Genomic DNA, 16590 nt, shown 5'->3' with positions numbered 1-16590 from the left:
CAGTGCCAGACATTTCATACCTCCAAAAAATACCTTTAGATGGATTACATGGGAAAGTCTCTAGCTTGCTCAAAAATTGAATTCAGCACTCAGACTCTGGGACTCTTGTGTCAGTAGTGTCCACTGTGCTTCTTGAAAGCAAGAAACTACTGCATGTCAGATCCAGAGCAAGAGAATTTCCTCTTCATATGAAGGTCAGGAAGCTGCTGATACTGTTTCTTTTCTCCCAAATAGGGAGTGAAAGTGCTTGCAAGTGTGTCCTTTCATCTCATCAAGAAGCCAGAACTCCAGGAGTCCACTTCTCATGGACTTTGAGGTTATGGTCTCTTCCTGCTAAACCCATGCACTGCAGGAACACCGTGGTCTTTAATTTTTTAAGGGCTTGTTACCTTCCTGAGTGTTCACACTCCTAATTAAAAATTTTAGAAAAAATCCCTGGGAAGATCTATCAGCAATGCATTTCATATCCCTGCTCAGCCCACAGCAAGTATGAATGTGGGGCTGTCAATATGGGATTTGCTGGCAAACAGTTAAAAGATTTCAACATACATTTGGACTCTGAGATCTTGAGTTCAACCACTTAATGGCAGCCCAAGATGTTATAGCAGCAGATATCGTACAGTCGAAATGTTGATGAGGCATGGAAAACTGTTTATCTGTCCAGTACTTGTTCTCTAGGTAGGCATCCAAGCAGGGTTGGTGTTCTCTATCTCACCATAGCCACCTTTACTCAGAAGCTGTGTTCTGCTTGTTTCTGTGGGGCTGTATCCTGCTCTATCACCATCTCCTATGGAACAGAATGTCCCACTGAAATATAATTTCCTTCTGCTGTGTGAGGGGGTTCTGCATGTTCTTCTCCTTGGTACAATTCAGCTTTTTGGCAGGATTTTGCATGGAGCAAACAAGGAGGAAGTTGCTGACAGCTTGCAGGTGTCAAGGTGTTGACCAAAAGGTTAACTAGTTACACCTCATAGCTGTACCACAGCATCTACAGGAGGGAAAAACCTCATCTTCATTGCTGTAACTCCTACCTATTGTATTGTTTGGAAAAGAAATGCCAGTCTCCTGAACGCTACAGAAGGTTGTCCCCTCCTCCCAGGCAAAACCTTCTCACTTGGGCTTTTTGCCAGTAGCCAGGATTTGGCCCATATTGAGAGAATCAGCCTCTTAGCCATGATCATTGTTCTCAAAACCTAAAGCTGCTCATATGGCGTTAGACTCCTGGCAGCCCACTCTTGTCTCCCAGGATAGCCCTTGCTATATTTAGGACTAAATCCTCCTGCAGTACCAGGCTGACCCCTTAACTGCACAGCAATCAACAACAGCCCTTTGCCTCTAGTCCTCTGCACTGCATCTGCTATTGACCCTCAACAGCTCTGCCCTCACATTTGTGTTTGAAGATATGAAGCAAACCAGTTGTCTCATCAATTTATAGAGGAACCATTGCTAAATTTATGTGTTTCTTTTATCAATGTGCTTCTCCATGAAATATTTACATTGTGTTTCCAACTATGTATCTACAGGGCTAAACAAAGGATTTCTCTGTATTACTCAAAATGAACTCTCATTGCTTAGTTATCCCTCTTGGTAAGGCTCTTTCTTACATTCCTGTGCCTTCAGCCCCGTGTAATTTCATTTGTGGGCTGAAAAAAAATTATGCTTTTTAGCTTAGCAGGGAGGTTAGTCTATATTACAGGATATTTATTCATCTTTTTTTCCCTTAGTAGTAAAAGCAACTTGGTTAAGTGTGAAGAAAATGCACCAGCTAAAACTTGGTTTAAATTATGTGCCTTGAGTACTTGAGACTGGCAAAAAAGATTTCCAGAGCAATTCACTCTTGACCAAGACCCTTATGTGCCATTTAGCAACCTGAAGCATTTCTTTTCCAACTGTAAATCCAGGCCAGAGCACCCAGTCCCGCCTGGCCCTGCTAGATGGCAGCACTGCCGGCCTCCGGGAAGGGGCTCACCCTGGTTCATGCAGGCAGGCAGCTCAAACAGGCACTACAGCATTTTTGAGAAGAGTGAAATCCTAAATGCAGAGACCAGAATAAGCAGATCCAGAAGCGCTTTTAGTGGGGATTTGGAAACATTAAAGGGAATTAGAATAAAAAATACGTGTTTCCCTGCTTTCTCACCCCTACTGGTGTTTTCCCATCAAGTTCAATCAGGGCAAATGTGAAGGTCTCTTCTGCAGCTTCTTCACTGTTTGGCTCATCTCAACTGTGCCTGCTACCAGCTACTTCAGCTTCCAGAGCTGATGCAGCAATTTTTACTGCTTTTTCCGAAGTGCATTTTAGCACCACCATTTAGGTTGAATGCAATTGATCATAATTGCTCCTAAAAAGCGTTGCATTCAGTTTTGGCACAAGCAACTGCTAAAGAGGGGTAGGTGTCCTTTCCTTTCTCTGGCTTTTTGGGAGATCCTGGTGGTGGTGTGGTAGGGGGTTCTGCTGGTCAAACAGGTTTCTTGAGGATGAGCTGGGAAGAGTACAGCAGAATTAACAGGACACATCTCTAACAACCCATGGATAGCAGGTTTTGATGACTGCAGTATGTGTTTATGCTGGCACAGGGGTTAACCTCAGCTCCTTTGCCACAAATGTCTGTGCAGAGCAGGGGTGCTGACGGACAGCAGGCACTAGGCTGCTGCCAAGTCTAATTGGAAGGTGCAGCAGTCACACACCATGTGCTTGCAGAAGCATCTGCTTTCTCCTTCCCACATCCTCTTTGTACTATAGAGACAGCTTTTCCAAAAACAAACTCCAGGCAGGTTCTCAGCTGGCATCTCTTCCCATCCTTCCAGCAAAGGCCACAAGGCCTTCACTCAGGCAGCACTCTCTCGAGTGTGAATCTAGCGTAAATTCCTCCCCAGTGCCAAGCATACAGGTGGCACAAATATTAGCATTCATTGCAGTATGGTGTTATTTATTTAGTTGTTTAATCTACTGCTTTACATTGCTTGTGGCCTTTTCTTTTAATGGGTTTGTCAGACATGCTGCAAATCTCCTTTGGAGTTGGCCAGAGGTTTGGCTGTGCTCTTGCAATACAAAAGGGGTCTCCAAATCAGCTCTCACTAGTTAATACCACGTGTTGGTGACAGGGTGAATGAGTGCTCCAAAAGAATCCAGATGTTAGTGGGATAACTACAGCAAGAAAGTTTCTGACCAGTTTATGAAAGGCAAAGTGGATCCTTGCAGCTCAAGTACATCTCAACAGCTATCTAGCCTTAGTGTAAACTCCCCAAAATAAGCTAAAAATCGTGGAATAGAATCATTAAGGTGGGAAAATACCCCAAAAATCATGAAGCACAAGCTTTGACCAAACACCACCATGTCAATTAAATCACAGCACTAAGTGCCACCTCCATTCATTTCTTGAACACTTCCAGGGCTGGTGACTCCACTGTCTCCCTGGACAGCCCATTCCATTGCTTAACCACTCTTTACTGAAAAAAATTATTCCTGATGTCCAACCTGAACCTCTGCCAGTATAGCTTGAGGCCATTTCTTCTCATTCTGTCACTAGCTGCGTTGGAGAAGATGCTGACCCCCACCTGGCTACATCATCCTTTCAGACAGTTGTAGAGTGATAAGGTTTCCTCTGAGCCTCCTTTTCTCCAGGCTGAACAATCCCAGCTCCTTCAGCTGCTCCTTTTCTGAGTAACTTTGTAGACTCATCACCATTTTCATTGCCCTTCTCTGGACATGCTCCAACACCTCAATTTCTTTCTTGCAGTGAGGGGCTCAAAACTGGACACAGGACTCAAAGTGTGGCCTCATCAGTACCAAGTACAGAGGGACAATCCCTGCCCTGGTCCTGCTGGCCATGCTGTTGCTGCTACAGGCCAGGATGCCATTGGCCTTCTTGGCTACCTGAGCACACTCTGGCTCATGTTCAGCTACTGCAGACCAGCTCTCTCAGGTCCTTTTCTACCAGGCCAGCTTTCCAGTCACTCATCCCCCAGCCTAAAGCACTGCATGGGGTCTTTGTGACCCAAGTGCAGGATCTGGCACTTGACCTCGCTGAACCTCTTACCACTGGCCTTGGCTCGTTGATCCTGCCTGTCCAGATCCCTCTGCAGAGCCTTCCTGCCCTCCAGCAGATCAACACTTCCACCCAGCTTAGTGTCATATGTGAACCTGCTGATGGTGCACTTGATCCCCTCATCATAAATAATCATCAATCAACAATAAAGATGTTAAACAGGGCTGACCCCAATACTGAGCTCTGGGGTCACCACTGGTGACTGACTGCCAGGATGTAACTCCATTCACCACCACTCTCTCAGCCCAGCCATTTTGATAGTTTTTAACCCATCAAAGAGTGCACCTCTCCAAACCAAGGGCTGCCAGCTTCTCCAGGAGAAGGCCATGGGAGACAGTATTGAAGGCTTTGCTGAAGTCCAGGTAGACTTAATCCACAGCTTTTCCCTCATCCACCAGGCAGGTCACCTGGCTATAAAAGGGGATCAGGTTGGTCAGGCAGGATGTGCTTTTCCTATACCCATGCTAGCTGGGCCTGATCACTTGGTTGTTCTGTACATGCTGTGTAATGGTAGCCAAGATGATCTGTTCCATAAATGTGCTAAATGGGAAACCTGTGCCTGAAGTGAGCAAAGAATTGGCCATTTCCTTATTCCCCATCATCACCTAAAGTTTGCAGTTGTGTTTAGGCACAAACAGGGAAAAATTTATATCAGCAAGGTCAAATTTAAGGGCTTTCTGGAATCTAGCTGGTGTTCAGAGTTCATGAGAACATTGTGCTTGGCCTTCATAACTCCAAAATAATCTCAAGCCTGTCACAAAATATCAAGTTGAGTAAAATACTAGTGGAATTAGGAATGGATGTTTAACCACCAATTCTCTTCTTGGTTCATATACACAAATCACAGGAAAGAACCAAGATTTTCTGCTAAAAAGAAACATTCTTAACAGAGAAGGTAATTCCTGGGATCTACCACGTGTCTTATGCAAGTCAGATGTTATTTTTTTATCATTCGGGTTTTTTCCCCACATTTTTCTTGAGTGTTCCCAATGTTCTGCTTATCTGGCAGCCATGCCCTCCTCAGGGTCACTGTGCTTTGACTGAGAGGGGGAAGAGAGACCTGAGATCACATTGCAGCACATTGATTTGGAGCAGGTGCAGCTTTGAGATGGTTTCTGCTATCTCAGCCACCTCCTATATTCCCATCTGGACTGCAAACTTTATTTTTTCCTCCCCCTTTCCCCTCTTGTCAGGAATAATTTACTAAGCCTGTCCTTCATCTCTTTCCAAAGGTAAAGCTTGTGGAAGGAAAATAGCCAAGAGATGCCGAACCTTATCAGGGTTTACTTCCCTGCACTTAAGCTGTCAGCTGTCAGGGGTGGGATTTCCTGTTGGTTTCACTTAATTGTAAAAGAAAATTTTTTTGTGATTTATCTCATTGGTTCCCTTTTTTTTTTTTCTAGAAGGGACAACATTTCCCCCTTTTAAATGTACTGTTTTTTCTTCTTTATATGATATAATGGTTGTGGCAAGTAGAATGGTTATGTTGTGTGAAGTGTAACTCTCATGACAGAAGACCATGTACAGACAGTATGCTCAGTGAAGCTGGACAGCCCCCAGGACCACTGCCTATGTTCCCCACCATGGAGGACATGTGATTCAGGTGCATAAAACACAAATAAGGGTCTGCTTTTTTCTCATGACAAGATGCAAGCATATCCCATTGCTTCTGTTGCCATGGTTCAAGAGCTGGGAAACAACAGTCATGGGGACATTTGATAGCAAACCCACTCTGCTTGCAGGAGTCTTGTAAGGGATTTGTTTGCTTCCTGGAGATTAAATCCACTGCACTTAGAAAAGCAGGTTCTTGTGTCACTTTCCACGTTAGACTGACATTTCCCAGTGTGCACCCATTGTCACAGGGTAGTATCAGTACAGCCAGCACTCATCAGCAGCGTGCTGTGTGAGGGACTGAGTGACTGGTCAGCTCAAAAAGCCGGCTTGCCAGGGCTCCCTCACACACATCAAGTCAGTCTCTGTCTCCACTTGCAGCTGCCACTGCAGTGGCCTGAGATGGCAGCTCAGCGCTCAGAAAGAGCTGGCAAGGCTGCAGGGGAGACCAGTGGGACACGTGATGCCTGTCAATTGCTGGCCAAATCTTTAAAGACTTTTTTTCCCTGCCTTTTATCTGGTTTTATAAGCTACCTTGTTTAATGGTTTAATAGATCACTTGGGCAGTTTTGTTAGATGATTGTTTTAAATCCTTGGATTTGCAATGTAACTCCCTAAAGGATTGCTGGAGCAGGGAGCTGTGAGACTGAGCCATACTTTGGAAGTGGTTCATGGCAATGGCTGGGAGAGCCTACACCACCTAGAAGAAATGGTCCTCCTGCTCTTCTGCAGATGGGGCACAGGAACTTCCCATGGCACTTGTAAAGAAGCGTTGCAGTGATAATTCTGGACAGACTGCTCACAGTGCAAGAGACTAAAATGTCTGCAGCTGCATTGTTAAAAGTTACACAGGTAGTGCATTTACTTTTTCTATTTAGGGAACCAGCAGTAGTGAGCTCATCAGCCTAAAAAAAAAAAAAAAAACTTAAAAAATTAAGAATTATCTCAGTATAAGGATGGAAAAGCTCAAACTTCTTACCAGCACTATCGCATAATGTCAGGGAGATTGTGCATGTTTATAAAGTACATTGCACTGGGAAATTTCAGTCTTTAATGTGGGTGTCCTTTCTTTCCACCATGTGAGAAAAAGGTGGAAAAAAACCCAGCTGCTCAGTAAAATACGACGTGAGAGACCAGTGGGTTACAATAATCCAAAGTGAGCTAAAAATTCATGACAGAGAAGGACAAGACAATTTGCACATGTTGCACAGAGCAACTAAATCCAAGCCCACACCTCTGCCTGTTGCTCAGGCTTCCACAGAAGAATATGATCAGTTGTTAGATCTCCAGTAGCCTTCAAGGTATTTATGGAATGAGGAGCTGCTAAACACTAGCTGTAGGTTCTCCCTAGGAAGTTGCAGATTCTAGAATGCATAAGAGAAAATAGCTTAGTGGCAAAGAACAGAGTAGGCTACAAATCAAAACAAATGTTCTAGCCACCGGCTTTTCCCATTCTGCAGCTGGATTTGTTGTGTAAATGGGCTGGACACACACCACAGCCACAATTTTAGCAGTAATCTTCAGGGTGCAGTCTCAGTAGGGATTTTCACTGTAGCAATGCAAGTTGTCCTGTACTGTTGCAAATTGGAAGGCAGTCTTTGCTGATCTGAGCAACTGGCTCAGATTTCCAGTAGGTGCTTCAGAAACGAAGTGTTGTAAATTAAATTACTAGTGTATCATTCATGCCTTCAGTCTAGGGATTGTTGAAAGCAGGCCCTTTGAATTCTTACAATTAAAAAGTAAAGTTTGCTTCTGAAGCTATCATGTCTCCTATGCCCAACCTTCTTTCTTCATTAGCATTCAAAGCCTAGGAATACTTATTCCCTGTTTGATTATATCTGTGGTGATCAGCTGAAAGGTAGCACTGTTGTTGTTTAGGGATTCCAAGATGTGAAAAGCTGAGAAAATGCTTCATACCAATCAGCTGACTGCAGTAGCAGCAGAGCTGTGGCTGTGCAACAGTCCTGTTTCAGGGAAGGGCTTCAGTTAAAAAGGCAGCTTGTGGTTTATTTCATCTCAGGATCAAAGCATTTTTTTCTCCTTCTGACCACCAGTTACTGAGTTTATACTGTTTTAAGGTCAAATACATGAAGTTCTCTTGACATGAGCAAGAATGATAGCTGTTGCTGGCATACAGGTGGGTCGTATGGCCAGCCTCATGTGTTGTCCTTTGCTTCTGTCTGTGTGGCAATGAAAACTGGAAGTTATTTTCCAAAAATGTTATCATCATGTTTCAGACCAGACACAGTTGTCTGACCACTGGTAAAGAAACCATTTGGAGCCCAAAGACAGTAAAAAAATTAATCACATCTAGCAAAATGTTATAAATATCCCTGTCACCCACCATGTTGGCTCAGCCACAGGACCTTCCTGCCCACCTCTGCACCTGTCCCACCAGCACTCTGCATGTACTGGCTGCTGTAAAGAGGACCACTAAGAGGATGAAGGCTCTGGAGACCCCTCAGGCCCTTTACTGTTGATGGGCTACAAAGTCCCCACTTACTCATCAGTCTCCTCATGGTCCTGGAAAAGCACCAGTTAGGTAGGTTTGTTTCCCAAGTAGTTACAAAGAACTTATTAGGAGGACGTGGAGTGTCCTTGGAAACCTTAAGATGTAGTAGTACAGGCAAACTGGTTGAGGTGTGGTTGGCTTTAAATCAACAGTCTTGAGTTTATGCTAGTTGAAGTATTTAAGAGAGAATACAAACCTTTTGATGATCATATCCATGATGTGCATTATTTTCCCTCTTCTTGTCTTAGGGCGTACTTGGCTCATTCTGTTCTGCATAAATAGAACAAATGTCCCACAGCTGGATATCAAATCTCATGGAAATGCTGTACATGAGGAGTATGAAACTGTGCCCTACCATGTGTTTTTTCTGAAGCAAGAAGGGTGACAGTTGCTAAATAGCTTTATATGAACGATTCTATTGCAAAATCTTGTGCTGTCCTTTGGATAGATAGTGCTGCACAAATGAGGATCTGTCAAGACTAAAAGCAAGTATGGAAATTAACCAGTACAAATTGTTCCATGACAGGATTTAGCTCAAAGAATACATTTATGCTGTGTCAAAGGAAAACCAGTGGCCCTCATAGGACTACACCAAATAGGGTAAGAAAGCTGGATTAAGCAGTTCTACTGTGTATAGACAGGTCATTGCTAATTACCTGTGATGGTGAAGATAAGGGAATTCTGCTTGGCTTGTTAACACACTGAAATAAGCTATGTGACTTCTGTCTGGTTTGGTTCTAAAGTTTCATATACAATGGCTTTAGGGCTGGAGAGAATATTTCACGTTGTATAATTCACTATAGATAAAACTGCTCATTGACTCTATAAAAGTGCTTCCTTGGGCAAAGTCTAAGAGAAAGGTCCAAGGTGCCTGTTTTTCTCTTGAGCCCTTTAGTGTGTTCTCAGTCATTATTTGGTCAAAGTATTTTGATTTTATTTTCCTGGTGTTTGGGATAATATCTTTTGTAAATCCAGGGATAGCTAGGAGAAAAGCTGACTGTGTTAAGGGATTCTCAGCAGGAAAGTAAAGCTTAGCAAGGAAATTAGAAAAGGGTATGTATTAAGTTCTGCTGCAATGAAACAGCACTTTTTAAATTTGAAGATACACATAGTAAGTGCTCTCAGAGCAAACTGGTAACAGCAGTTTGACTTAAGAGAAGACCCTAAGAGAGAGACTCACCCAATGTAACTTTATACATAGGATGTAGCCATGCACATCGGAGCTAGTCATGTAACTTCCCTTCATAGTCATCACAGACATGGGCTTCTTCAGGACATTAACATGTTGGCTTACTTAAGTGCACGTCTAAAGTAGAGATGAAATGTGTGCAAGTATCAGTTCCCCTCCATGAATAGAAAGGGATTGCTGAGTGATTGTTCAAGTATCTGTAGCTGGTAAAATGAAACCTAATCTATGAGACAATTTCTGGTGTTTATTTCTTCTTTCCAGGGTAGGCACTTTCTTATCATCTGGGGACTTCAGCGAGTTGCAATCTTTGCAGAATAATCCTGATGAGTGAATAATGTGTGCCAGCCTTTGGGGTGAGGGCTGTCTCTCTGTTTTGTGTTCATACAGCTCCAGGTACAGCAGGGTCCTGTCCCAGGATGGACCTTGTGTACACTACCACAACACAGATAATCAATAACAGCAGACTTAATTAGAACTCTGATCAGTCTCTCTTCCTTTCAATTCTCTGTGTTTTAAGTTCCTGTGATGTTTAAATGAGGTTTGATAACAATTCTCTGTCTCTCATTCCCCCTGTCCCACAGGAGCACATTTACAAGCTGATGAAGAGTGACAGCTACGCGCGCTTTCTGCGTTCGAACGCTTACCAGGACTTACTGCTGGCAAAGAAGAAGGTATCTGTTGGAAAGGACATGCTTGCATCTCTTAGCACGTCTTGATTCTCGCCTGCTGCTTGCTGCTAGTGTGAAAGTGAAAATATTGTTTGCTTTTTTTTCCTTTAAGAAGGGAATGAGCACTTTTATCTTCTTCACTGGGGGCATGGCATCCATGTGCACAGCCTCAGCATGAGTTTTGGGGAAAACATGGTGACCCGAGGTAAAAGTAGTATGGGAAGGTGTTTGTCTTGCACAGCTGTCTCCCAAATTCAGTGTAGGCAATATAAATTGTATTACCTCCTTCTCATGGAAAAGATGGTATGTGATTTGAGAAGCAGAACCCATCAATCTGTTCATTACTGGTGCAAAATTCACCTGTAAAGGTTTTTACCTCCCTAGTCTCACGTGATGTTCCCTTTGGATGCCTTACCTATAGATCTCTCTGCAGCAATTCCCGTACTCCTTTTCTGTGCTTTTGTCTCCCCAATGATGCTTCCTTTTCCTCAGAGACAGGAAATAATTGCAATGCATGTAGTAATCAAAAATTCCAGCCACAGTGTCTCACAGGAAATCTGGGTTTGAGCTCTTCTTAGCCTTTTTGGTATCTGCATGAGCTCTGCCAGCACCATGATTCTGTCAGGAGCCTCCAGATCAGGGTAGCAAAGGAATAGTTATGTAAGGTTACAACTCCTGTCCTCGAGTCCCCTCGTTCTAAGAGGTCTAGGAGATAAGCTACTGATTTCTGTGTTTGTGGCTGTGCTCAAATGCTTCCTGCAACTCCTGATTAATTCCCATAGCTCTATGTGTGTGTCTGTGTGCATGTGCACGCTATGTACATGTGTGTATGTCCCACTTGCATTTGGCTCCCAGGACTGCACATAAACTGATTCCTGACTCCTGCAGCCTGAGTGTGTGGTTTCCCATCACCATCTTCCCTGCTGTTTTTCTGCTGCATTCTTTGTGTGCTGCCAAATTACATTGCATCGGCACAATACAATGAAATCCCAGTGGTATTTTTGTCCTGATTGTCATTGTGTGGCCTAAAAGCATGCATATGGTGACAAAAGGAGACAAGCCCCTCTGTCTGCTGTGCCTGAGACTACTGGCAGGTGGATTAGCAAAAGGTAGTGGAGGGCAGCAGTCAGCCTTCTGTTTCAAAATGTCTGGTCTGAGACAACATAAACCAGTGCTGCTTACATTTAGAAGGGTTAGACCTGACTTAGTTCAGAGACTGGGGAATGAAGGGGGTGTAAGGCAAAGTCTTCTGATGGTATAAACCATAAAAGCCTCTGCCATCTTCCTACCCCCAGCAGCTTATGCCCCCCCTACCCCCCAGTCTCCATTGAAAACATGAGGGTACTTGTGCTTGAAAGCCAGGAGAGCTTTCTCCTCCCAGCCAAACCCATTCAAACCAAAGGTTTATTTTTTTGCAATCCTTGTTTGCTGTCAGATCAAGCCCTGGATGTGTCAGCATGACATCCTCATCCCCCTGCAAACTGCCGCAGGAGCAGGTTTTGGTGTCACGTTAACGCAACCGTGAAAGTAAGAATCAAGTTTCTTTTAGAAAGAACTGTGGGTGCACAAGTAAACATATGAAGGCACAAAACAGGCAGGAGTAAATCAGTGCAGATGTGCTGTTCAGCAGCTGCACATTATGCAGGAGGGGAGTTGGTGTTACTCCAGAGTCGGTAAAGTTCTTTGCAACCACATTACACTGTGTTGGGCAAGTGAATGTTTTGGAAATAGTAGGTACAGAGATGATGATAGAAAGAACATGACATTTCTGTACGCTGAACTACATGGTCCTATCTTTAGGATGGTTGGTGCAGCTTTGAGAGGCAGCCTTTTGAAATTCCTCTAAATAGGTAGAAAGCAAGGGAATGAAAAGAGGAACCCAGTGACACATCAGAGCCGGCATGGATGGAGAATTTGGTTTAGAGCCTGCAAAAAAAGTCACGGATTTACTGATGTAAATAGAAATTCACTGCAGTTCTTTAAGTTGTGATGAGTACATCTCTCTGAGGCCTGTCTTTCCCCAGTGTCATTATCCTCACATGGCTTGTATACTACACGGATGTGACATAGCTTACTTTCATAACTGAAAATAAGTTTTGTCAGAAGCACAGCATGATGGATGGGGGTAAAAATAGTTGCCCGCACTAAGCAAATTAGCTACGGCTTCAGATTCCCACATTAATGTTTTGTGAATAAGTTTGTGTCATTTGGGATCTTTTGCCTTCCAGCACTGGGTTATGGCACACTGAGAGGGCAGGCAAAAGGGAAAGGTAGACTGTGTGGCTAGAGCACAGAACTGGGAACCATAAAATCTGTATGCTTTCCGTGGTTACCCCACTTAATTTCATGTGTGAGCTTGGGGAAAAAAAAGTTCACCCTATATCCTCCTCTTTTTCAAAGGGCAATAATAATAGTGACCTGCTCAGCAGAGAGATGCCAAAGCTTGATTAGTGCTTCAAAACATACTTCACGTTTCTGGTATTTGTAAAATACTGTAAGTTTGAAGAGTTACTTTCTTCCGCACCATACAATAACCACAGATGTGAGAGCTTTCCCTGCTTGCTCTGGGAGTACAGTAATGGAGAGAGAACTTCTGGGTTGGGATTGAGATACAATGACAGAATTATGAGGGGAACATATTGTTCACACCACTAACTGATGCAAGAGAGCAGACATAGGCTGCGTACAGACCAGACATACATATTTTGTTAATCCGTTTTAGATGTTTTTTCTCTGTTCTTCCCAGTGTCATTATTGCGAGTAACCACAGTATTACTGGCCTGAATCCTGCAGATTCATGGTGCTCAGCAGGGAGCATGAGGTTGGCCTCCAGCAAGGGTGTGATTAGAACCAGTGAGCTGCAGAGGGGAAAAACTGGGTACAGCGTTTTGCCTTGAACAGAAGGCCTCCTCCCTGCCAGGCTGGAGGAGAGATGAGAACACAGCCCTGTCCTCAGGAGGAAAGGCCATGTGCCCAGCCCAGCTGGAGCTCTGGGGCTCTATTCCCAGCCCCCTCTCTGCAGCAGGTAGAAATCGTGGATCTGCTGAAGGTGTCTGGCTCAGCAGTGAAGGGCTGGATGTGCTGAGATCCCCGAACAACTTGCTGCGTTTTATTTGTGCATGTATGCAACACGCCCTGCTGGTGCTAAGCAGAGTCAAGCACTGACCTGCTCCTGTTTCTGCTGATATGCACCTTGCTGTGGGGTACTTACAGCAGGTAATCACCACTGCATGGCCCTCCAGCCCTTCTCCACAGTAGCCAAAATGGTGGCTGGATGTCCTTAGACAGCAGTGATCCACCTGTCAGGACAAGTGCTGCGACAAACCTCCCCAGTCAAAGCAAGGAGGCGTTTTGGCAGGGTGACTTGGCTGCAGAGCAGGGGTTTATTCCCTGGGGAAAGGGCATTGTAGATTAGCTAGTGCACGATGGAAGGGGATGTGAGTGCACAGGAACTTTTTTGATGGTAAAGAAGCAGCCAGACACGTGCTCTGCTAGTTATTTGTGCAGAGGAGGGAGTGAAAGGAACAGAAAAGACCTCGAGGTACTTTCCATTACTCACTGTAAAGGTGAAACAATGACATTGGTTGGCATCTCTGCATTACTTAAGCGGCAGCTGAACTGTCACAGTGCTGTTGTTCATGTCAGCCTGGGATGGGGTGGCTTCCTACCACCCAGCCCTGCCCATAGGTAGGGAAGCATCCTGGAAAGACAGCCACAGCTGTCGTGCAGACAGGCTGTGAAGCCATGGGAGTGAGCCCTGGAGCACTGAGGGAAGAGCAGGTTGGTATTTTCTTGGTTTAGAGCATTGTTTTGCTCTCCAGCTGGTTCAGGGAATTGTGAATTCACCATGATCCTATTCAAATAAACACACAATATATGCAAAATACTCTGGCCACTTGGTAGCACTGTACATGCCCTTTGCTTTCTCACTTTGGACAGGTAGATGTGACTGCCTGAGAAGCCGGGGTCTGCTCCTGGCCTTTTCTGAACCCAGGGTCAGGGATATTATTATCCTTTATTTTCATCTGATCCCATTCCCTCCAGAACACATTATTTTTCACAAAATTCAAAATAAACCCCACTTCAAACCCCAAAGCCATACCAAAAAAAAGGATTCAATAGCCAACAAAATAAATCCATGGAGGGAGGGAGATAGAGAATTTTGTAGACCTTATGTTCAGAAAACTGTGTTTCTGTATGTATTTCCCTAGCCCTTTTCAGATCCCTGGCAAAAAGTGTCAGCAAGGGAATACTTAGGAGATTCATGCCATGAGGAGCAGGCTCCATTTCCAGCACACACCTTTTGAAGCATTGCTTTTAACCACACACCCTATTGCCAGCTGCTCTGTATTGCCCAGGAAGGTTTTTGTTGCAGATTATGCCCCCTTCTCAGTCCCATCAGGGCACACGTGGCCAGTTTGATTCAGTGGCAGGACTTCTCTTGAATGTTATAAAGATGCTGAGCAATTTTCTCATAATTACTTTTAATAGTCAGTGTCAGCTGTTTTTCTTAAGCTTTCTTCTACTTAATTTCCATGCAAGCAGAATCTACACAAAGGAACTTAAAGTTTGGATGGCTGGGTAAATGATTAAAAAAAAAAAAGGAAAATTCAGAGAAGCCAGTCATTAATTAGTGAATGGCATCTATGTGGTGAGCTCTATTTTTCTGTTGCCTGCCTGGGCTGAGAGGTTTTCATCAGATGGTTGTTTCATATTTGATCCAAATGCATATGTCCTTTGCCATTAGCTGGTGGAGTCCATTGGTGTATTTACTGGCAAAGATTGCATCTTTTGCACCTGGGAGGACTGCATGACCTGGCATGCACATGTGTTTGTCTGCCCTTGCCCTTTTGCATACACAGTGTATGTTTGTGCAAAGGCTGCTGTGGCTGCTGCAGCAGGCAATGGCTCCAGGGTCCACACCCCAGGTCTGTTCCCAGGACTGGGATAGGTGTGATTCAGTCTTTCAATTATTTATTTCTTTTTTGCACTTTGTTATTTTTAAATTTCCTTCATCTGGTGTGCAAGGCAGCCTCTCCAGCTCAGCCCCGTGCTGCAGAGCTGTGGGCAGGCATTCCCTGCACGGCAGGCAGCCAGCCACACGGGCAGGCAGACAGGAAGAGCCAGCGAGCAGAGCAGCCAGCACCCACACCCACGGACATTCAAACTGCTCAAGCCAGCTCATCACTCTGCAGCCAGCCTGCCTCAGCTGCTTTTTATTTCACTAGAAAATGTCAGGCTTTGACTCAGAGCTGGATGCTATGGGGATGAGCTTTCCACTCATCCAGCTGGTCCCAGCCTGCCACCACCATGCCAAATGTGCAAAGCACTGCAGACCGTGCTTTGCAAGGCACTTCTGTGAGCCACTGTCAGTGTTCTGTGTGCTGCTTCCCCACACGTCCTCAGCTGTGGTAGGCAGCAAACAGCCTTGTGTGGGGAGCCCTGCACCAGACAAGCTCTCAGCACCTCAACAAGGAGCTCATCGTCTTTGAAGACCACCATCCTGCCTTTCTGCTGGGTGGGAAGATACATCACCTTGCTGGGAGGAAAAACAGATTCTAAATTTTGACAGGGAGTGCAGGAGTGCAACGTGGCCTGTATAGCAGCTCACTCTCTTCTGACCCCAGTGCACACCAGAGCTCCACTTTAAAATGCAGCTGGGTCAGACACTGACTTTCCAGTCATACTGCAGACCCCAAGTGCCTTGCTCCCCTAAGGAGCCTTGCAGAACACTCAGTCTTTTGTTCAGGTATTTTTTCTCCTCAAATTGTGTTTGTAACTTGGCTGCTGGTGGGTCTTACCACCCCTGCAGGAGACCTGCATAGAGGCCCAGTGCCCAGCTGGGCACTGCTCTCCTCAGTCCTGCTCCCTGGGACGTGTCCAGCTGAAGTGGCAGGAATGCAGCTCCTCTCTGTCACCTCTGCTGTCTTGGGGTGTAGGGACACCACTGAGGCTACTTCCAAGAAGGAATCTGTGATGCTCTGAGCACTTGTATGACTCTAATACTCAGACAAAGAGTGAGGCCGATGTTTCTTTTGCCTTTCACATCCAAAGAGAGGCAATTAACCCTTGGATTAGTGCATGATAAATACTCCACTGGACTGGGTACATCACTGCCTTCCTGCCAGCCAGGAAGGCTCCTTTATTCCTTGGTACTTGCTTTGAGGCCTTGGCTCCATTCTCTGTCTGGGCTAAAATGATGTGCCTCTAGCTTTCACTTTTGATAGCACTTTGGGACATCAGAGCTGATTCTGTGGCTTCCTCAATTGGTTATAAGTGTGGAGGTTGCTTGTTTCTTTCTTCTGGATAAAAAATATTGTTTGTCTTAAAAGGGCCTTATACTTTGGTCTCATATTTGGTGGTGCAGCAGGGATGATCTGTCCAATTTCTCCATGAGATGCTTAAGACTAACCTTGTAGATATCAGAGAACAGTGAAAGCTGTGATAAACATGCAGAAGAATCAAAAGGCTTTGCCTAGACTCAGCTACACAACTTCTCATCCAATTTATCTGGTATGGTTTTGGCTTCTTTATGTCTTCTCTATCGATTTTTGCATTGGTCCT

The 16590-nt window shown here is 44.7% G+C and overlaps 1 protein-coding gene across 4 annotated transcripts in view; it reads left to right on the top strand.

The window, feature by feature from the left end:
- RGS6 (regulator of G protein signaling 6) overlaps positions 1 to 16590 on the top strand; it is a 246869-nt gene that overhangs the window by 209852 nt on the left and 20427 nt on the right. For all 4 annotated transcript variants that reach the window (XM_066551381.1, XM_066551383.1, XM_066551382.1 and 1 more), the window contains one exon: positions 9940 to 10029. In XM_066551381.1, coding sequence (XP_066407478.1) covers positions 9940 to 10029 — 90 coding nt within the window. The remainder of the gene's footprint in view (positions 1 to 9939; positions 10030 to 16590) is intronic.

The sequence above is a fragment of the Molothrus aeneus genome, chromosome 6, assembly GCF_037042795.1.
Source record: "Molothrus aeneus isolate 106 chromosome 6, BPBGC_Maene_1.0, whole genome shotgun sequence".
Lineage (NCBI taxonomy): Eukaryota > Metazoa > Chordata > Aves > Passeriformes > Icteridae > Molothrus > Molothrus aeneus.
The sequence above is the reverse complement of the archived record's forward strand: the minus strand, read 5'-3'. Positions and strand labels throughout refer to the sequence as shown.